Source organism: Eptatretus burgeri, chromosome 4, assembly GCF_056783735.1.
Source record: "Eptatretus burgeri isolate ZD-2024b chromosome 4, Ebu_testis_v1, whole genome shotgun sequence".
Lineage (NCBI taxonomy): Eukaryota > Metazoa > Chordata > Myxini > Myxiniformes > Myxinidae > Eptatretus > Eptatretus burgeri.
Window position 1 is genome coordinate 37,383,249 of NC_140964.1, and position 23,611 is coordinate 37,406,859.

At 47.2% G+C, this 23,611-nt stretch overlaps 2 protein-coding genes across 2 annotated transcripts in view; both read left to right on the forward strand.

Moving 5' to 3' along the window:
- The window catches only part of RTRAF (RNA transcription, translation and transport factor), a 17,207-nt gene extending 2,572 nt beyond the window's left edge, over positions 1-14,635 (forward strand). Inside the window, exons 4-7 of the mRNA XM_085877444.1 lie at positions 9,683-9,772; positions 9,901-9,989; positions 11,989-12,057; positions 14,482-14,635. Of these exons, the coding sequence (XP_085733570.1) occupies positions 9,683-9,772; positions 9,901-9,989; positions 11,989-12,057; positions 14,482-14,562 (329 nt within the window). The 3' untranslated portion in view covers positions 14,563-14,635. The remainder of the gene's footprint in view (positions 1-9,682; positions 9,773-9,900; positions 9,990-11,988; positions 12,058-14,481) is intronic.
- Positions 14,636-18,154: 3,519 nt separating this feature from the next.
- Positions 18,155-23,611, forward strand: part of SCG5 (secretogranin V) — a 20,026-nt gene continuing 14,569 nt past the window's right edge. The window contains exon 1 of the mRNA XM_085876530.1: positions 18,155-18,224. Within this exon, the coding sequence (XP_085732656.1) occupies positions 18,155-18,224 (70 nt within the window). The remainder of the gene's footprint in view (positions 18,225-23,611) is intronic.

The following is a 23,611-nucleotide window of genomic DNA, read 5'->3' on the forward strand; positions in this document are numbered from 1 at the left end:
ATTTAAATCTACCCCGACAGCTGAATAGGGAACGCATCACTGATTCAGTAATCCCACTGTCATAAGGCATTGACTATCACTAGGCTATAACAACATGGTTTTAACATGAGATTGTACTTCGTATACATTGAGGAAAATATTTTATTTCCTATGTAATTTCCCTCTCCTCGTTTATTTATATATATATATATATATATATATATATAAATATATATATATATATATATATATATATATATATATATATATATATATATATATATATATATATATATATATATATATTTTCTTTTTTCATGATATATTTAGCTCCATAATGATTCTCATATTGATTGAATTTCCTTCTGCTTCTGGTTCTACAGTCCCCCCCCCGACCCCACCCTCTTTTTTACAAACTGAATCTACATTAAATATTAGCGCTTCTTAGTTTTTTTTTAAAGAAAAAGAATAAATTTTAAGAATACATTTCAACCCTTGTATCTCTCACAAATTCCACATGTGTGCTTCTTCTCCATCACGATATGTCTCTTCGTCTTCAAAAGGATTATTATTCTGAGGTTTTTGTCTACTCTGCACCTCATCCACAAACCTCACCCACCCTCCCACCGCTCATACAGTGCAGCATTTCTCCTTGTGTTAAACAACCATTCAAATATCCCATCCCATGATCTTTATCTCTGTCAAAGTTGGGAATGTGGAATCAGGAAAAGCATCCACCCCACTCCCTCAAAGCTTCATATCCCCTCTTTCTGCATCCCCCTTCTACCCTCCCATCTCAATGCTTTCTCCTCACCAACCCCCTAAATGCACCCTCTGTAACATTCCCCCCACACCACACTCAAACCTTCTCCCACATTACCTCCCCCCCCCACAAAGCCTTCCTCTCCTCTCATCCAACGCCTACTCTTCCTATCTCTAACTGTGTGGACCCCCACCATCTGAGGTCTCCGCTCAAACCTGACAGATTTCTCAATCCATGCTGCTTTCGAGAAACCAGACACAATCTGGTTAACAGAATCTTTCTTCCTACAGGATGCCCCTGACTCTTTAGTAGTATCTCTCCCCAGTTATTGCCTCCACCGATTTGATTGGCCTGAACCATGCGCTGGTGGCAGAGTTGCACTTTACATCAACAACTCAATTTTCCACTGCTCTTGTACTGACCTTGCACCTCCAAACCCCAGGAGTACCTCTGGCTGCGACTTCCCCTCTGCTCCCACCTCGTGTACATATGTGTGTTCTACCGTCCTCCCAACATTGACTCCTCTGTCTACATCTCTCTCAGCCAACATGGACAAACCTTGAACCACTCATCCCAACTCTCTCTTCCTTGTATGTGGCAATTTCAATTGTCACCATGCAACTTGGCTGGGTGTTGGTACCTCTCTCACCAGCCATAGCACTTCAGCAAAGGACTTCTGTGACTCCCTGAGACTGACTCAATCTGTGAACTTTCCAACCTGGATGTCTCCCAATGGCAAATCCTCCTTTCTCTACTTGGTGAATACTAACTTTCCTGAAAATGTCTCCTGCTCTGCTCTTCCTCTACTGCAATTGGGTCCTTTGATCATATGCTTGTGAAAGTGAACATCTCTCTGGCTATTTTCAGAGAGCTGCCTCAATGCTGGTGAGTCTGGCATTTCATTCAGGCAGATTTGCAGGGACTGTAAGCAGCCATCTCTCTACAGGACTGGACACTCATATCTACTGCCCCGATGTTAACTCAGCCTGCGAATTCTTCCACAGAAACCTGCTCTCTCTCATGCACAGATTCATCCCATCTCGTCTTCAATTATCCGACCCTTCTTCCTGCCAATAGTACACTGAATTCTGTGGTGAGTATTTGTTCTGAAACAACTTGCCTTCTCTTCCTGGAAGGCAAATCTGACCAAAGACAACCCCAGATCATTCCGCAAAGTCTGTAACAAATGTGTGTTCATTCTCAGCAGAGCCAGAAGACATCTGTCCCACCTCAAGAATGAATTTTCAAACTTGTCTCCCACCTCTGAAACCTGCTGGTGCCTTGTTAAGTCTGTCTCTGGAGTATACTCCCTCTCTTCAGATGGCACCGCAGCCAACTCTGCTCAATTCTGTGTTTGCTTTCAAATCTTGTGTCCCCAACCCCCTCACTCTCGGTCCCCATCCTCCCCTGTGGTACCCAAATGCTAACCCTTTTGAACCTGAGAAGGCAGAGAAGGTTCTTTCAACCCTCGACTCTGATTCCGCTGCTGGACTGGACAGCATCAGCTCGCGTGTCCCAAAAACCTGCTCTGGTGCTCTTGCACATCCGCCCTCTGCTATTTTATCCTGTCATTTGTGCTGTATCATCTTCCATCTGCTTGAGAATCTGCCAACGTCATTGAGATACATTAAAAAAGGAGCAAAAACTGATCCCTTTAACAATAGATCTTTCAGCTTGCTTCCAATCATCAGCAAGGTCATGGAATCCATCATCACAGTTGATATGAAAACATCCTTTTCTCCAGCAACCTCATCTCAGATCAATTTGGTTTCAGACCAGGTCACTCTACCCTAGACATGCTGCTTCTAATCTCCCAACAATGGATGGAGGCCCCCCTCAATGTCAGACATCAGATCAGAGCCAGAGCCATCATGAGATCACAGGTCAGTGGTCTCTCTGTCTTCTGCCACCTCCTTTCTGGTATTGCACCCTCTGCTGTTTCTGTGCTTTGTTCCTCTGGACATATCTCATGCTTTTGATTACCTGGCATCCTGCCTTGCTCTCCAAACTCTTTGCCTACTATGGCATCCAAGGCAAACTCCACACATGGCTTTCTGACTTCCTCTACTCTCATAGCCAACGTATAGCTCTCCATTAGATCCTTTCATCTCATCTCCCTGTCCAGGCTGGTGTGTCCCAAGGAAGTTTTCTGGGCACAGTCCTTTTCCTGATCTTCATTAATGGTCTTCCTGATTCTGGAAAATCTGCTTTATCTATTTGCTGATTACTTCACCTTCTGCCATGACATCCCTCATCCGTCAGTTTGGTAGCCTGCAGATTTTTCCCTCTCTTTAGATCTTGAAAAAAAAATTACAAGATGGTCAAATATTTGGAATATGTCTTTTAACCTGACAAATCTTACACTCTCTTTATCTCTCTCCGAAAGGGTCGTCTGGCAAACCCTCCCATCTACTTTCTTAACAATTCTCTTGAGGAAGTTCAGTCATTCAAACTCATGGGTCTCACCATTAACCATGATCTTTCTTTAGTAAACCACATTTCAAAATTGGCCTCCAAAGCCAGCTGCCGGCTGCGATGCAGCTTGATGGGGTACTGCTCTCCCCTATGGGCTGGCTCCCCTTCTTAGATCTTGCTCAACTGATGCTGTGGAAATCAAGGCCTTCAAGATCATTGGAATCTCCCGTGCTGAAGCTAAGTATATGGGCTTATCACTTCACCATCGCAAACAGGTCGGTGGTCTCTCTGTCTTCTGCCACCTCCTTTCTGGTATTGCACCCTCTGCTGTTTCTGTGCTTTGTCCCCTTCTCTCCCCCAGGTTTCTGCAAGGCTCACACAATCTGCCATCAACCCCCTTCTGGTGAAACTATCTAAATCCAGGATCACTGTTTACCTGCACTCATTTGTTTGTTTAATTTTCCTGCCTGTGGAATAAACTTCCACATCCTCTTCAATCTCATTCTTCCCTAGAGCTCTTCAAGATGGCTGTTCACCATCATCTCAGATCGTCCCCAATCCAAAACCATGTTCTTTTCTACCCTCGGGGGTGGGTTGATTTTACCATAGAGCAGATAGGAGTGTATAGAGAAGCATGGTCCGTGTATGAGTAGTGAGCCAATCCCAATGTATTAAGTAGGGACATGTCAGCTTAAGGATTTTCTTGTTTCAATGTGTACCATACAGGGGATGGAGCATAGTAATAATTAATTAGGGGTTATGGTTAAGGAATTGCACGTGTAACCCCTATGTAAACATGTACCGGGAGACTGCAAGAGTGAGGGTAGGAACATTTTGTCATCTTCCAAGGGGTGGAGTTCAGATTGCCTCCAGAGGGTGGAGTGTTGCCCAGGAAAAGTGGAGGGGTAAGAAGAATCGGGCAGGTTCGACAATATGAAAAGAGTTCTGAGGTAAACGTGGTGGAGAGTATCGAGCTCAGAGGAGACAGTGTTCAGAGAAGAAGAACTTTGGTGCTTAGGAGAGTCTGGTTTTGAGATGAGAAGGTTGTGAAGAGAGCTCTGAGGAGATCATCTTGCTTGCCTGCCTTCGCCCTGAGCCTGTTCGGCTGCCTGTTTAATTTTTTATTTTTTTGTATACATTGTCGAGGCTCGTATGAGAGCTAACACACAACTCACAGCAAGGGGGCATGAGACAAGAGGGGCGGGAGTGGAAGGGACAAAACAGTGGGGAACAGACACATTAGGTGAACTGTGGAAGGGAGAGGGATGGGGATGGGACGGGGAACATGGCGAAGAGAAGATGGACATTACAGGGACTTTCAGGAAGGAAAGCAGGGGAATTGAAGGAAGTGGGCTTGGGTGGATTATCGGGGGTAGAAAAGATTGAGGATTTGGATGGGGGAAGATAAGAGGTGGTGGTGAACAGCTGCTTTGAAAGCCTGGAGGGAAGAATGGGAAAGAATAGAGTGAGGAAGTTTATTCCAAAGGTGGGAACAAAGAGGAATGAAAGAGTGAAGATGAGCAGTGATTCGTGATTTTGGTAGTTTTACCAGAAGGGGGTTGTTAGCGGACCTTGAGCGCCCTGTGGAAATGTGGTGGGGACAAATCGCAGAGAGAGCAGGGGGGGCAAGGCTGGAGAGGAGTCGGTAGAAGACAGAAAGACCACCGACCAACCTGCGGTGATTGAGTGAGAGGCCCAAAGACTCAGCTTCATTGCGGAAAATGCCGATGATCTTAAATGCCCTGGTTTCGACAGCGTGAAGCCGAGAAAGGTGGGCGGCAGGAGCACCAGCCCAGAGGGGAGAGCAGTATTCCATCAGGCTACGGACAAAAGCTTTGTAAGTGGTCAGGAGCTCAAGAGGGCCGAGGAAGGACTTTGCACGACGGAGGATTCCCAGTCGGCGACTGGCTTTTGAGGCGAGGTTGGAAATGTGACTTTCCCAGGAAAGGTCATGGCAGATAGTGAAACCCAGAAGCTTGAAAGAAAAGACTTCTTCCAGAGGATTGTTGAGAAAGTGGATGGGGGGGTTTTCTAAACGGTCCTTTCGAAGAGACATAGTGAGAGTGTGAGATTTGTCTGGATTGAAAGACATGTTCCACGTGTTGTACCAGTTTGTGATTTTATCCAGATCTGCAGTGAGCGAAGAAGCTGCTGCTTGCCGGTCTGAGGGATGACAGATGGTACGGCAGAGGGTGGAGTCGTCGGAAAAGAGAAATAGAGGATTTTCCACAGAGGCGGAGAGATCATTGATGAAAACCAGAAAAAGAACAGGGCCCAGAACGCTACCTTGAGGAACTCCAGCCTGCACAGGAAGAGGGGATAAAAGAACTCCATTTAGGGCCACACGTTGACTGCGACAGGAGAGGAAGTCTGCGAGCCATGAGTGGAGATGGCCTTGTATACCATGGGAAGAGAGTTTGGTGAGTAGTGCAGGGTGCCAGACTGTGTCAAAAGCACGTGATATGTCCAGGGATACGCCTCGGATTTCCTGTCTGGCATTGAGGACCTCCATCCATTGAAGGGAGAGTCCTTGTTGTCCTTCCCATCACTTCCTCATCCCTACTCATCACCTGCCAGCAAATATATTGTTGCGGGCCGGGGGTCGGGTGAGAAGACCACCGGGGGGAAGCTATCTTGGGTTCCCACCAGACTCCGCGGAATTGTAGGCCATCGCACACGAATAATTCCGTGACGCGGCAGGTCGCTAACTGACCGTGAACGCCAATAACTCAACAGCGTGACCTAGGGTCCTCCCATCTATGGGTTAACCAGGTTACCTAATTAATCACGTGATTTAATTACCGGGGAATACACCCTCGGTATGCCTTGTCTGAACCAGATCACTTCACTGGATCAGATGCAGCCAAGTAGCACTGCCAAGGACGTACCAGCTAAAAGGAACGGATCTTTGCGAATATTGTCCTGGCCAAGCTCGGATTCGGACCATGCTGGATCAATGAAAGAACAGATAAAAACGAGCTGGGAACATTTCTAATAATAATTTATCCACTTAAGTGGTGCCTATCCACTTATCACACAAATTAATTGCTTACCATGTACCATTACCACCACGTGAATCCTGTCACTAATTATTTTTATATCAATAACATTACCACCCAGTTCCTCTTTTATCAAAACTCCCACTCCTGCAGCTAAATCACCACCTGACTACAAAAACTTATACCTGACCCCCATCGCACCAACGAATCTTGCTCTGCCTCCGTTCCATCTTGTTTCTTGCACACAACACACATCCACACAACACACATCCACTTTCCTCTTTCTCAGTTCCATTGCTACCTCCATACTTCTTCCCACCATTGAACCAATGTTCCAACTCCCAAACCTCAAGCTTGAACGCACATCAGGTCCATGAGAACCATCATAGAGAAGGATAGGCCTTCGCGATCTTGCTTGAGGGTTTGTACCATTCTTTTTGACGTAGGCCGGTACCGCCCACGGCAACCTACGGGCTGGTTGCTGCCCATGTTGAAGTTATCCTGCCATGATGAAGTTAATGGAGCCTAAATTTTTATGGTGAGCATGCCCTTGCTAATCACCAACCTATAACCCTAGGAGGGAGTGTAAATGGCCGTTGGCTCTTCCATGAGCTCCTCCGCCCTTTGACAGGTCTTATTTTTAATCCTGCTGGGTGTCCACACACACCCTCCTCACCCGGTTTCCCGGGTGTGGTTGCCGGTTTAGTCGCTGACGGACCCGAACATGGATAGCACAGTACCGGTTTACATGGTTACCGAGTAGCAGGTTACAACCTGGGCTGATGGGCTAAAAATTATAGCTCATTGCGGTTCTTGGAATCGGTCCTGAAGGCAATTGCACACAACATACAGGTCCCTCAGTTTAGTTATTTTAGAGTATAAGTTCAGAGTTGTCCCGTCCCCTTGTGTAGTGGGTTGAATGTGATTTAATGCGTTGGTAAAATGTTACTTATGTTTTCCCCTTTTCTCCCCATTTGCTCGGGGGTAATTTTAAATCGCCGACGAGCTTCGTGATGCAGGCGCTGGCTAATGTGCACATCATGCCAAAAGCTGGTTTAATTGCGTGTCAAAACCAAACTGCCCCTTACTCAACCTTTCTTTCATAATTTTCCTTCAGAGGACACATAAGTTCACAACACTTATCATTTATTGTACACATTTTTATTTATGCTTGTTTTTTATTTTACATGTTAATTTACACTGCATGAAGATATTACACACACCATTAATCACCCCAAGACCCAAAAACTTCACAACCTGCTCACCACGTCACCTCCACCACATACGAATGACCCACCTTCCTCCATCATCAGCACCTCATCTTCCTCCATCATCAGCACCTCATCCCCCTCCCCCCCCCCACACACAGATGCTGCCGCAGCTTGAAAGCACAGGGGAGGTGATGCAAGACACCAATAGCCAGTGCCTACATTCTCTGGACTCTCCAAACTTCAGGACAACAGGCTCTAATTGGCTGTTAGCGTCCTGTTGCTAAATAATCACTCCATTTGCTCACACAAGCAATTAAGAGCATTCCCAGCTCCCAGCATTCGCCCCGAGCCTGTAACGTGTCCCGGAGCACGAGCCCATGTAATCGAGGAGGACCCATCACGTGCCGCATTTGGGAGACAGAATGAGCTTCAGTTGTGCAGGAGGTCTTGCCTTGGTGGAGCCAACCCTTGGAAGAGCGGGAATGCGCCAATTGGCAGCCGTATTCATGCTAATGGACTTTTTTGATCCACTTTTAGGCCCCACCCTCGCTAAATGACTATAAAAGACACTGCAGACAACGGCTGAGGTGTGGTTCTTGGCTTTGGTCTTACATCGTTTTGTGCTCCGGTTCTTGTCCTGTCCTGTCCTGTCCTGTCGTGCTTTGCGAGAGAACGATCAGGCCACGCACGTTGGTGCTCACGTTGACAGGTCGGAGCTGGGGAGCCATAGCATTGGGCAGATTGAGTGGTCACAGTGATTATGGCTGAAGCCAAACCATACAAACATGCACTCTTTAGATTCTCACATGGTAGGCTATTTATCTCACGCATTCTTTTCTTTGCTTTCATGACGTATCGTTTGACTTGAACGCAAGAGCTCGACGAGGCCTTGCTACCACCAACTGACTCCTTTTCAGAGCACCACCACTGATTCACCACACACACTACAAGACCCACTGCACTTCTATGATCAAGTACCTTCAGACACCATCAGTATACCTCCTTCTGACCTCTCCCCTTTAGTGTTTGGGTTGCGGAGGCATGACTGCCCTGCCCGGTGAGGAAAGAGGCCGATAAACCCCATCCTTTCTCTCCTCTTTCTATTATTCTCTTCTCCTTCCGCAGTTGGTCTGATTGGGTACCCCTGTTTTATGTATAGCGAGTCGGTAAGGCATAGAGTTAAGTTCTGCTTCTTGTCTGCTTTCTTTCCTGTACTCGCTTGCACTCTTCATTGCTTGTGACCATTATCCTTGTGTACATTGGTTTTTTTTTACTGCATTTCCCCTTTTTCATGATTGCTTGCTTGTGCATTAAAATGCCGCATAACACCCTATCTTCGCATTTTACATTGTCCTGTAAATAATAAATCCCCTTTTGTTGAACTTAATTTCCGATCTGTCTGTGTTTGTCTTTTCCCCATTGGTCCAGCGCTGTTCACACCTTAGTTTGTCTGGGAGGTTATACTTCCCCAATTAATTGGCTTTCGGCCAAGTCTGGTATGCACTAGTGGTTGCTCTGCCGCCCCAGTTAAGATGTAATTAAGATGAGCTAACATCATAGCCGAGGTCACGTCGCCCGAACAAGAGACCACGTGACCTCCATTTATTAATAACGGCAATTAAATTGAGGACACTGGACCACGTGGTTGACTAATTTGCGTTTGCGGATGCTCAGGCCCAGTAAGTCCGAGGGGAACCGAGTATACTACCTTGTAGTAGACCCAAAACCCGTGGCTGTAACAATATATAACACGATTTCTCAAAAAGTTTGGACGGATTCGGACGAAGCTTGATGGGCAGGTTGGATGTGTGACGAGGAGGAATTGATTTGATTTTGGTGAAGAACCGAATCTGGATCTGGATATAAGAATTGTTATATGTTTTTTTAATGTGATTCCTCACCATTGAGATATGCGGCCAAAAACGATATATCGCATGATAATTAATAAAGTTGTGGACAAGTAATGACAATACTTTGTGGATAAGTTGGATAGGTGACAACAACAAGCCAATTAGATTTTGAAGATCCGGATCCAGATCTGACTTATCAGTGGAATACAAAACATAAACTGTTCAGCCTGGTGGAGCTATGCGCTCTATCGAGTGTCATTGCAGTTTGAAGTGTGCTTGGGCAATTATGATCATCATAGACAAAGATGAATATTGAGAGAATTGTTTCTCCACTACTTCGCCCCTTTCCATTTTCTCCACCCCCACCCCCCCCCTCCCTCATTGTAGTCACCCTGTAGACAGTGTAGCACTGACTTTCTTTGTTTGAAAGGTCAGTACAATGTTGCTTTTTCTGCATTAAAACAGTTGAAAAGTACAAGGAAGTTTCTGTGGAAGTCGGCAGCAAGAATTCTGCGATAATGGGTGCATCTACTGATCCTCTTTTGAGTATTGATGGTAAGAACACTAAAAAGGAAATGCTTGCTTTTTGCTCATGTCTTGGCATTGATGCAATTTTTGGGGGACTTTAAACCTCATAGTTTTCTCTTTCAAAAACACCAATGTCTTTGACTCGTGTGTTGCAGTTAACAACCCTGATGTTCGAGCTGGCATCTCTGCTCTGGCAAACCAACTTCAAATACCCCTGCACGACGATTACCTGTTGATGCTTAAGGTAAATGTAAAGGATATTTGAACTTGCTACAAAGGGGTATTATGATGCAGAGATGAACCGATTCGATTTTTGGTTCCAAGGGTCGAAGGTCATGTGACCTTTCACTGAAAGTATGAGCTTTTAGCTCACCTGGAACGTAGTTACGGGGAGCTCATGGGATGGTGTGGCTTCTGTCCGTCTGTCCGTCCACAAATACTTGCAACTTCTCTGAAACTACACATACGATTTAGATGAAACTTTACCACAACCTTCATCACCCTGGATGTACCGAAGTTTGTTCGTGGCATAAAAAAAATCTGGCCCTATGGGGATTGCCCCCCAAAATAGGTATGTGCTTTCTTCTCAGAAACTACACATGCAATTCCGATGAAATTTGACAGCAACCTTCATCACCCGTGATGTACCAAATATTGTTCACGGCATTACAAAAAAAATCAGGGTTTAAGGAGGTGTATGGGGGGGGTGGGTGCTTTCCCCCCCCCCCAAATCTGTATAAAATATGTATTTGTTTTCTTCTCCGAAACTACACATACAATTTCGATGAAACTTGACCACAACCTTCATCACCCGTGATGTACCAAAGTTTGTTCACGCTATTTTATTATTATTATTATTATTATTATTATTATTTGTATACACTGTGGAGGCTCTTACGAGAGCTAACACACAGAACGTACAACAAGGGGAGCAGGAGATGAGGGATGGGAGAGGGAAGGAAAAAAAGTGTGGAACAGATCTGTGGAACAGACATGATGAGATCTGTGTAAGGGAGAGGGATGGGGTGGGGTACACAGGGTAAACAAGATGGACACTACAGGAACTTTCAGGTCCTTACATGACAGGGACTTTCAGGAAGAGGTCGAAAGTCGAATTGAGGTTGAAGGGGATTTGTGGGGGATGGGTTCCTTTCTCTCTCGCTCACTCTCAAGGAACCTTTTATTTTTCTTTAATTGATATGAAATGTAACAGTGGGTTGACATCTCACATGGTCGGAGCCATATCATTGATGCATTCACATTAAATTGTACTTTTAATTGTACTTGCCACCAGAAAAGGAAGTGAAAAAAGAAGCATACACAGGTTCTTGTTTAAATTGCAGCACGTGGCTTTGGGTAGCATTATGTGCTGGGGCATAGTAGCTGTGCTGCTGATACAGCGCCCCTTGTACGTTAGGACAGGAATTTTTGGAATTTGTTCAGGGTGCCAGCAATAGCTCACCTACTCTTCACGGAGGACACAGTGGGATATTTAACATTCACCAACTAATGCAAGCGTACAGGACGCTCAGTTTAACAACCATTCGAGGGACAGCTCACACATTGATGTGTCGCCCTGCATGTGAAACACCAGGATGACACTTCTACATACAGGTTCTTCAATATCCTAGTGTTAAATAAGATGATGTTGGAATTGTGATGTGTGCTGGTTTCCTACAAAGAAACCTTCACCGCTACTCTTTCACATCCATGCGTGCCTGGTATGTCCTGCTAAGTCGCTGTTCCTGCAGAATATTGAACAATGTGTCTCGGCGTCTTTTGCAAATCAAATTGTGAAGAATAATCACAAGAACTTAAATAACAGTAAGAAAGAAGATGAGCAAAATGCAGCATACCCCAATGTTGGTAGGACGTGTACATGCAAGTGGCCAATTAACACTGGAGTGAATTGCTCTCTGTACTACCACTGCAACTACAATCAAAAGGTGGAAGTTGCACTGGATGTCAGTTGACGGAGTGATAAAAATGTGTTGTAGTTTTGTCAGCTGTGCTACATATACCAAATTTAACGTGAATGGTTTGATCATTTATTTGATACCTATTTGTTTCCTTAAACAAAATGCATGTTCATCAAGTGTGGTTGAAATGCTATCATCGAGCTCATCGGGTATGGTTTCTGTAACTTATAACCTCACTTTACTTGGAAATTGTCATTGCATAAATAGCTTTAAATAGTTGTCATGCTGAGCTATACATGGACCTTCTGTTGTTTTACCTTCCAGGCTGCAAGAATCCTTGTGCAAGAGCGGTTGTCTCCTACTGCCATAATAAAGGCAAATAATAAGACAGAGGTAAAACTGACATATTTTGTGTTTGCGAACATTTGTGATCTGAATGGTTGAGATGTTTATAAACCTGGGTCGTGTAGCAACACGGGTTCAACACGGGCATTGCACATCGCTTAAGGCATACCCTTGTTCTTGTGATACTGTAGCTAAGGATGTTGACTCTCTTAAAATCAAGTAATTTTAATCAAATCCAACTCTGATCACTACATGGTTCACTGTGTTGGACTTAGTGAGACCAGCACTTGCAAAATATGTTTGTTCTGTGAAGGTGAAAATCAATTGATCATGCCAAGTTCTCCATTGATCGAGCGACTAAGATGGGATTCATACTGGAAAGCTCTGATGATGATGATGATGATGATGATGATGATGATGCAAATTATCATGTCCCAGCAATACAATGAATCCTGCTGTGAAGTTCTGGATGTGCATGCTCCTGTGACAACTAGGAAGCACTTTGTACATCTTAAACCTAACTAGTGTGATGACAATGTAAAGGAAGGTCAACGATGCTCTGAATGATGATGGTGTAAGAGTAAATTGGATGCTGATCGCAGGAAGTATACTGAATCCCAACGGAATATTTGCGAGGCTGTTTTTGGCTGCCAAGGGGGATTATTACAATGGAAAACTCTCCAATTCAAATACCAAAGTCATGTACAAGACTGTAAATGAATTGCTTATTTTTGGAAGTAAAGTTATCCTGAATGTAGTGATATATTTGATCTAGCTAATGACTTTTCACATTACTTTTGTCAGTAATGTGGATAAGGTCTTGGAAAATTTGTAAAGTACTCAAATCACCCAATCAAGTTCAAGTTTAATATCCCATTCTAGTGGATTTTGTTCACGCTATTGTTGGAGTTTCACTTGCTTTATTTCTGCAAATCAGTTTGAATTGAGGAGAACAATTAGGAAATGTCAATCAAAGACCCATGTTTCTGACCCAATGCCAACTTGCTCATTGAGAGACAAATCCCTGTTGTGACCTCTGTACTGTCACAAATTGTAAATTTGTCTTTGCTTGTGTTTTTCCTGGAACTCTGAGACACTCTGTCATTACTCCAGTTTTGAAGAAGCCTTTTTTGGACAAAGAAGGATTCAGGAAATATAGCACTCTCAAATTTGCCATTTCTGGTCAAACTATATGAAAAGGATTCATCAGAACAGGAATCTGATTTTGTCATTCAAAATGACCTCCATCCTCAGCAGTCCACATATAGAGGAGCACATAGCACTGCGACTGGCCTAATTTCTCTTCAGAACGACTTGCATTGTGCCATAGATAATCAGCATACAGTATTCCTGCTGATGCTTGATCTGTCCTCCACTTACACATGCACTTTCTGAAGACTTTCATCTCTGTGATAAAGTCCTTTCTTGGTTCCAGTCATACCTCAATAATAGATCGAGCACGGTTCATATTGCTAATGCTTTCTTGGGTGACCAACTCCTAAAATGTGGCGCACCTCAAGGGTCTGCTATTGGAGCACAACTGTTCACGTATTATATTCGTGGTTTTGGGTAAATCATCAGTCGACATTCCATCGACTATCATGTATGTATACGGTGCCATTTTCATTATTCTACGACAGCAAGAACACGTTAGAATAAAGCAGGACGGATACGGAAGGAGCACACCAAATTGTTGATAGTAATACTTCTCAAAGCAAGAGAAAAATATATAAAAGTAAATTGAATGAGCTCATAAACAACAACCACACTAAGAACAACAACGTGTTATAAAAGATCCTCTTTTATTTTTTTTTTTCACGTGTTTTCATTTCATTTTACATCGACTCACAGATAGGCATGCAATATGTTTGTGAAGTGCAACATGCTGTCTTATGATTAAACCCATTAGTGAAGCAACAGTAGGCACTGTTAGTACATACCTAAATCTTACTTTTCACTTTCCTCCCCATTCTTCCTACTTCCTTCTTTCCACTATCCTTGCCATTTTCCTTGATCATTATTGTAATGTAATAAGCCTAATGTTGGCTTAACGGTTAAGGTGGCTGGCTTAAGATCCTAGTCTTGAATTTGAGCCCCTATCGTTCTGTTCAATAACTCTAGGTGGGTTGACTTAGCCTGTTATCCTTCCGAGGTCAGAACAATGAGTACCAGCTTACTGGAAACAGGGTGCACTGCATTAGTGCTCCCAGAAATGATGCAACCAGCAGCCATAGGCTGCATATGAAATATTAATAATTTTAATGTAATGAATTGAAAACCTATGTCTCATCTCTTTTACACTTCCACCTACTATCTATGAAGTTCAATATTTTCCTGGAGTGGCATTTGCGTGCTATTACAACCTGATCACATCCCTTTCTCCAAAGCATTTTTACACGCTCCATTGGCCTACATCAGTTAATGAATGGATAAATTATTCATTCACACATTGATTGTTTGTTGTGTTCTCAGGGCATACCGATCCCTCTGCACCAAAATGAACTTGGCTTTGAGACTGGTGGTGAGTCAGGAATTGCCCTTGAAATCACTTGAAAGTTGGGGTTTCTAAGGTTTGCCAGAGTATGGAACATTCATGTCTTCGATTAATCTTCATACTATCTGTTTTACAGTCACATAACTTGGAATGGGTGGACCAGTCTTGGTTGAAATCAGCTAATATGCTTTATATTCATCTTTGCAAAATGAGTAACATCACGATAATAACTCATGCCTTCAAATATATTTTGACCACTATTATTATTATTATCACAGCCACGATTCTGAATTTGATTTGTCTTGTTATAATATATGTAGCCAGATTTCTCTGTCAATCCATCCCTTTGTTTGACATGCTCTTTTCGCTGTGATGGTATTACGGCGTTACATCTCGCACGAGGTTAGGCCTCTACGGATGTGCATGTCATTCTCGTGTCCAGGGCTCAGCCCATCCCATCACTTTGCTGATGGCAGTTGAACACCGTAACCACATATATCACATGTCTGAGAGCGACGGGCTGAATGCTAGATGCTAGGCGTTGGGATTACAGATCGAGTAAGATGGTGTTCTCTGAAACGACATTACGGCGTTGCGTTTAGCACTAGGTGAGGCCTTTACAGCGGTTTATTATTCATAACTCAATCAGAATTGGATTTTGACATTTGAAAGAAAAAAAAAACGCGTCTGATCAGTGGGAACAAAAAACAAAATCATAACTGTTTTTTGGTGAATAAGTGTGTGTATGACTGAAGTTAATGCTGGGTTGTTTGCAGTGACCAAAATGTTTCTGAATTTTTTTTCTTTCAAATATTGACTTTCAATAAACCATTTTACTGTTCTATAACATGAATATATATATATATATATATATATATATATATATATATATATATATATATATATATATATATACAAAAGACCCACCCACATCTCTCACTGGTGAATGGAGGGAATAGCCAATCAGCTCTCACCTAATCTATGAAACCCAGGTGGGGAGGATTATATAAACAATTGACCTCCTCACACTCCTCCAGCCGAAGACTCTGCATAAAGCAACTCAAGAAGACCTACACAAGGTAAGCACTGTGCTGTTTCAAATCCTTCCCAGAGTACCTCAACAACTACAAAGACGTTCACACATATATATATATATATATATATATATATATATATATATATATATATATATATATATATATATATATATATATATCTATATATATATATATATATATATATATATATATATATATATATATATATATATATATATATATACATATATACACACATACATATATATATATATATATACATATATACATATATATATATATATACATATATACACACATACATATATATATATATATATATATATATATATACATATATACACACATACATATATATATATATATATATATATATATATATATATATATATATATATATATATATATATATATATATATATATATATATTGTTGTGGTTGACGAAATTCGCAAACCACCATTCAGGTCCCTTAGGTGAGATATCTCTGAAAGTATATGTGTAGTTAGGCCCAAACCCGTTGTTTAGAGGGAATAAATGTCATTCATTCGGGCTGCGACCCCTCTCGATAGCCGTTTTTCTTTTACTATCTTTATTTTGGACCAGCCGCCATTACTACCATCACAACCACCACCAACCACGTCTCAACAGCCATCACACAACAACCACCAACCGCAACGCCGCTTCACAACAACAGCCACGACCTTTACCGTCACAACTCGCCCTCGCAACCATCGCATCACCGTCATTCCCGCGCCGCTTGTGGGCACCGATACTGGACTCGTGCAGGGTGCCTACCGAGCAGCGCGTGCAGAAACACCAGCCTTTCCGAAGAAATCGGATCAAAAACGACTCACGCCCACTTCTGTTCCGTCCTATCAGCGAGCATGGGGCGATTTGGCCCCGCCTCCAGGTGCGTCGGAGTAATATCGCTATATGCAGATTCATGGATCAAAAAGCATTCACGCCCACTTTTCTTCTGTCCAATGGGGAGCCAGCCAGAGGTAAAGGGTCGAAGGTGAAAGAGCGAAGCCACGGGGGGCTATAAAGGGCCGCGTTCGCTCGCTGAAAAGGGGTAGTAGGAGTCAGTTCGGAGTTGAGTTGGGAAGAGCCAGTCAAGAGAGGAGTCGGAGAAGGCAGTTGGATGGAGCTGTGGAGAGTTTGAGAGGTGGCGGCGGCGAAGGCAGTCGAGGGGGTGCTCGTGTCAGAGTCGGGGAGCTGCGGAGAGGAGAGGCCGGCAACGCGACCGAGGTCGTGGTGGAGACGCTCGTCGCGGGACCCGTGCCAGGGAGATATCCTCCTTCCCCCGAGCATCAACAACCCCCTCCTGTTTCCCCCCGCGCTAAGATAGTGCGAGAAGGGGGCCCCGTTCCCACCCCCTACCAGACACTGTCCGCGAGGCCCGCGGAGTCGGGGCGCCAGCGCCATTTTGCGGCTCATCACCAGACGGGTAGGCTCGACGCGGTCTCGGCCCCAGGCCCGTCTGCCCCCCCCCTCATAGTGGAGGGTGGTCCCTTTTTCTTTTGCTTTGAGTAAATGTGTTGTCGGCGCCGTCTGTGAAGTAAAACTGTATAAGTGTTGCCGTGTGCTCGGTAGTCGGTTAGCTCTGCATTGTGTTTTGCTTTTACATTTGCTTTTTGTGTATTATTGTCTGTTTCTTCTTCTTTTACATTTGCTTTTGGTGTAATTGTATATGTGTGCTTTCCGTTCATCGCGAAATAAATGTGCTTTATGTTGAACTGTTTTCCCGTTTCGCTTCGTCTTTTCCTTTATTGAATCTCCATCTTACTTCACGTAAAGGGTTGGTCGTGGGCTAAAACGCCCGATAATTAATCGAACCATCCAGGTTGACGATAACACCGCTCGGTTATCCCGATAGTACGGAACGGGTCGCTTAAAGTGGCCCGTGTCCGAAGTCGACCTGCGGCGAGGTGCGATCGCCCGGTCTACCCTCCGTGTGGGTACTTAGGTAGGTCGAATTTGGCGAGCAACCCTATCCCACGCGGGGGGCCGGTTGGCACGATCGTGGTGAGGCCGAAAGGCCCACCCGTGACTAGTTCCCGGCATTAGTCCGAGAGGGTCACGACGGGATTGTCCGTCCGGTGGGCGACGTGCCGCGATTCGAGTTACGTGGCCGTTCGCACGCCGGCGGGCGCGAATCTGCACACTGGTGTCAGGTCGTGCGATATAAACTCATCGCCCTCCTCGCGGCACTGGTATCGGAGAACGGGAAAACGGGCTCTCCTGTCTCCAGCTAAATTCACGGGAATCGGTCCAGGGGTGAGAGAAGCGACCCCGATTCCCTCCAAATTACGAGCGATTTAATTTAACCCTTTACGAGAAATAAGATGGCGTCTCAAGGCGAGCGGGAGCCGGGGGTATTAGAAATGTATATGTGTAGTAATGTAGGATCCATGGTCCAGGATGAAATCCCCGTGCAGGAAATGTTGGTTGTGCAGGAACACGAACTCGCCCAACTGAACCCAGAGCCCTTAATAGGTGCGGCAGCGGCCGCGGTGTATGACACCTCCCCTCCCCCTCTCCGCCAAAACCCCCCGATCCTTGCCGAAACGGCTCAGCTGAGTGCATCCGACATGGCCCAGCTATTCGCCATGTTGACAGGAATACAAACAGCTGCACGACAGTTGAAAAACGGAATGAGAGGCATGAACGAAAAAATGGATACGAATGCCCAACAGATGGAAAACAAAATGGATGCGAATACACAACAAATGAACGAAATAAAAAGCATGAACGAAAAGATGGAAACAAATATGAAGGAAGAAATGAAAGAGCTGCGGGGTGAGACGCGGAACATGGGCCGAAGCCTGCAGGCGGGCATGAAGGCATTAACCGGGGAGCTCAAAATGGCGACGCCACGTGTGGGAGCGAAGGAGCTGGGAGGGAGTGCAACGGCTGTCGGGCCCGCGGTGGAGGCGGGTGAAAAAATAATTCGGGGGACGTGTTGGGCGAGGGTCGTGACGGAAAAAGTGACGGTAACCGAGAGGGACAAACTAATTGGGGTGACGGAGACGTGCATGAGGGAGATAACAAGGGAAGAGACGGAAATAATAGTTGAGACAAGGGAGGTAAAGGGTGAAGAGGTGACTGAGTTGGCAGAGACACGGGAGATGGGAACGATAGAGGGAAGACTACACGATGAAGACGGGGATAGAGACGCACACACACACACGGAGGTAGTGGAGGATAATGGGGGTGAGCTCGCGGACTGGGTAGAGACCCGGTGCGAGCAGTTGGATGGCCTCCTCCAGGAACGAGGGGAGGGAGTATGCCCCCTTGAGGCGAGTCACGACCAGGTGAGTTCGGTCGTGCTTTGCGAGGTTGAGAGGAGGAGTGCTGCGAACGGGTGCACGGAGAGCTTGGGGGGTATAGAGGCCCCGGAGACCCTTGTGGGGACACAAATCCCCAGTGTGGTTGTCCCTGTGTGTGTGGTGCAAGGTGTGAGTGCGTCCCCGTGTGTGGAAGCGACCCCGTGTGTGAGTGGTGTGGTGGCGATTGTGCCGGAGTCCGTGCTTCCCAGCACGCCATGTGTAAAAGGGGCACCGCAAGTGGAAGAGGCCGTGTGTGTGAGTGAAACGGCCAGTATGAGTGAGGCACCGCGGATGAGTGCCCCCGCGTGTGTGGATGAGGCACCGCGGGCGAGTGCCCCCGCGTGTGTGAGTGGTATGGTTTGTGTGAGGGAAATGGCACGAGTGAGTGGAAGGCCGCGAGTGAGTGGAGCCACGTGTGCGAGGGAGAATGCATGCGTGAGTGAACGGCCGAGTGCAAGGGAGACCGTGTGTGTGAGAGAGCGGTATGTAAGGGAGATGTCGGTGGGCATGTGTGAACATGCAGCCGTGTCTCCCGGGGTGAGTTTAATGGTGTGGAGTGTGAGCGTCATAACACGCAGGTGTGCGTGGGTCGAATGGCGACGACGGCGACATGAGAGGAAAGAAAGCCGGGTAGCGGCTGTAGCTGTTTCGGGGACCGTGCCGGGTTCACCCAGCAGCGAGCATGAGGTCCGTGCTGTGCAACGCACGAGGCCCCCACGTGCTCGCTTGCGAGAGTGAAGTCCTGGTCCGGAAACGCACGCGGTGGATTTGCCGATCCCGCGGACGGACAAAGTTTAGGCAGGATTACGGATTTGGACCAGATGGGTTCTCCACGCGGGCGTGTGTGTTAAGCTCCAACGGGCAAAGCACATGTGTTCGCGTGGGGAACCCCTCGAGACGTGGGGCTTGTGTTTTTTTTATGCGCACGATGACGTCATGGCTGCACGCGGGGTTGGAATCCGGCAGGAGGGGTATCCCTGCCGGATGGTACCGTCCAAGGAGGGACGAGGTACACGTGCAGCTGCATGACGTCACGGGCAGGTGCAAAGTGCGCGAGCTGTGAGTTGCCTCGCTGGTGCTGCGCATGTGAAAAGAAAGAAAAAGCAAGTCTCACTTTGGGGTGCACAGGATTCCTGGGCAAGGGGTGGAAGACCCCCTTACCTGGGCACAGGATGGAAACTAGTTAGGGGGAAGGGTTAGCTCAGCTAGACCGACTTCAAGGGGCAGGGGTAAGTCCTCATGGAGCCCGTGGAATGGATTAGTTAGAGGGATTGCGAGTCAGATTTAGGTTGGGAAAATGGAGTATGGGATTATTTTGGAGAGAGAGACAGACTTTGGATGTGTAGCGGGACGTAGCTTAGCTACATAGTGTTAAATGGAACGTGCTCTAGTATAAGGGACGACGTGGGAGCACGAGTTAGTTAGGGGATGTAGTTAGAAGGATGGCAGAGTTCAGCGGTGAGTGTGTTGAAGAGTTGTTGGTGAGTGAAGTGGAAGCATGTGCTGCGTGAGTGAGTGAGGCCAGCGGGTCTGTGTGAATGGAGCGAATGGGGAATGCATGGTGCGATGAGTGATTAGGGGGAGGAGTGACTCCCGCCCAAGGGACCCCGGGGTCAGTGTAGAGTGAGTTAGGGGGTTAGTTAAATTGAAAAATGGAAGTCGTTTTGTTGTTGGTGGGGAGTGTAGGCTCGAAACCCGTTTGGAGGGGTGCAGGAGCCCTGTTGACGGGCTGGGAGCGTGGCTGCGAAAGGTGAGTATCGCTGAGTGGGTACCCCGGGCACCAGGCTCGTCGGCCGTAGTAGGCCAAGGGCCCATGGGGGGCCGGGATAGCGTAGTGGGCACGGGTGCGCCTGCTGGGTGCGGGGGCGCCATTAGCCGCGTGGGCAGTGTTGTGGGCACGGGTGACCCTCAGAAAGGGGCCTGGGAAGCCAGCCTGCCACGTGTGTGTTTCAGGGGAGGTGCCATGGGGGGCACTCCCCGGTGTTTAGGGAGCTGGTAGGCTCGGAGGCAGTGTAGTGCCCGGGGGTGCCATAGCGGGAGAATCGGCAGAGGGTCGTGCCTGCCAAAGGGAGCCACGTGTCCCAGCCATGAGACCATGTGAGGGCACGGGAAGAAAATTGGGGGGCGAGGCCCGAAATTGTGAGGACACCAACACAGGCGACGGGAATCTGGGTTTATAGAACCAATAGTTTAAGCGAGAGGCGCTTGTTGAAAGCCCCGGGGTAGTTTAACAGTTAAATGGTTAGGGTAGATAGGAAGTGTACCCCTCCACACCATCCATCCCCTCGCTCTCGTTGTGGGCCGCTGGACCCACTTTGTGTTATCGATCGCTGAACTCTGGGGAGGCCATCCTGAGGCTTCGTTGGGCCTCGACACAGGATGCCAGCTCTACCTTGTTCCCCTCCGGGAAGGGAACGTAGGGGTTGGGAGTAGGCTAGGTGACAGGATAGGTTAGCCGAACAAGGACAGTAAAGGGGGTTAGGGGACGATTTATAGTGGGGAAGTAAAAATAAAAAAATAAGTTGGGGCTAAATTGGGGTTTGACAAATTAAGGGAGTGGGTATAGACAGTGACAGGCAAAGGCGATAGGTTGGGAGGGAGACCGTAGAGTAGGTCCGAGCTCGCCTTCCGAGTGGCCAGCACCACCGCACTCCCTCCACCAACCTCCACTGAACGGCAAAGGCTGGCCAGCTTCATCTGCTGGCTGCGTTGCTGCAAGGCAAAGGCCGGCCCACTTCATCGGCAGCTGTTGTTTTGCTGCAAGGCCTGTGCCGGCTGGATCGTCTGCAGCTGCTGTGCTGCAAGGCCTGCGCCGGCCGGATCGTCTGCAGCTGTTTTCTGCAAGGCCTGTGCCGGCCAGTTCGTCTGCCGGCTGTGTTTGCCTGCAGCGGCCTTCTTCTGCGGGCTGTGTTTGCCTGCTGCCTTTGCCATGCCATGCCCACTGCCCCTGTTCACCAGCCCCGTTCAATTTTTGCTTGCCCCCCTGTTCATTGCCATGTGCGCCAGGATCAGAAAGCAACAGTTTGCAAGCTGCAAGAACTGCCCTGTTGGCAGCTACAACACGGGCCTGCAGTGGCGGCCCGTGCACCGTGTTTGCGTCCATCCATTCATCCATCCATTCGTTGTGCTCATTGCGTGTGCCACTTGAGCTGGCACGGAGACTGCGTTTGTGCAGCCCATGCACCGTTGTGGTTCACTGCGTTCAGTTCAAAAGGGAAGGCCTTGGACTGCGTGTGAGCAGCCGGCCACGTTCCCTGTCACCTGCATTGTTTGAGTCAGAGACTGCATGCGAGCAGCTTGGCTCCCTGCTAACTGCTTTCTTTTTGCAGAGTTCAGTGATCCTGGGCCATGGTTTAGTGTAAAATTTGTAAGTTAAGGTTAAGATGTACTGTAAATATGAGTGCGCCCCCGGCATGTCTGTCCTTGCGCCGGCAATTTTATTTAAGTCGACCGTGTGAGTGAGTTTGTTTAGGTAGTTACTCAGCCCTCAGGTTATTTATTTTGGGGACACGAATACCATGAATGTCGCACTCAGGGATCCGTAGGTAAAATGTACTAGGGGAAAACTACACATGATGGCACACGAAAATTTGACGACTCGGGACGAGTCTGTAAAAAGGGGAGGGGGTAGTGTTGTGGTTGACGAAATTCGCAAACCACCATTCAGGTCCCTTAGGTGAGATATCTCTGTAAGTATATGTGTAGTTAGGCCCAAACCCGTTGTTTAGTGGGAATAAATGTCATTCATTCGGGCTGCGACCCCTCTAGATAGCCGTTTTTCTTTTACTATCTTTATTTTGGACCAGCCGCCATTACTACCATCACAACCACCACCAACCACGTCTCAACAGCCATCACACAACAACCACCAACCGCAACGCCGCTTCACAACAACAGCCACGACCTTTACCGTCACAACTCGCCCTCGCAACCATCGCATCACCGTCATTCCCGCGCCGCTTGTGGGCACCGATACTGGAGTCGTGCAGGGCGCGCACTGAGCAGCGCGTGCAGAAACACCAGCCTTTCCGAAGAAATCGGATCAAAAACGACTCACGCCCACTTCTGTTCCGTCCTATCAGCGAGCATGGGGCGATTTGGCCCCGCCTCCAGGTGCGTCGGAGTAATATCACTATATGCAGATTCATGGATCAAAAAGCATTCACGCCCACTTTTCTTCTGTCCAATGGGGAGCCAGCCAGAGGTAAAGGGTCGAAGGTGAAAGAGCGAAGCCACGGGGGGCTATAAAGGGCCGCGTTCGCTCGCCGAAAAGGGGTAGTAGGAGTCAGTTCGGAGTTGAGTTGGGAAGAGCCAGTCAAGAGAGGAGTCGGAGAAGGCAGTTGGACGGAGCTGTGGAGAGTTGGAGAGGTGGCGGCGGCGAAGGCAGTCGAGGGGGTGCTCGTGTCAGAGTCGGGGAGCTGCGGAGAGGAGAGGCCGGCAACGCGACCGAGGTCGTGGTGGAGACGCTCGTCGCGGGACCCGAGCCAGGGAGATATCCTCCTTCCCCCGAGCATCAACAACCCCCTCCTGTTTCTCCCCGCGCTGAGATAGTGCGAGAAGGGGGCCCCGTTCCCACCCCCTACCAGACACTGTCCGCGAGGCCCGCGGAGTCGGGGCGCCAGCGCCATTTTGCGGCTCATCTCCAGACGGGTAGGCTCGACGCGGTCTCGGCCCCAGGCCCGTCTGCCCCCCCCCCCTCATAGTGGAGGGTGGTCCCTT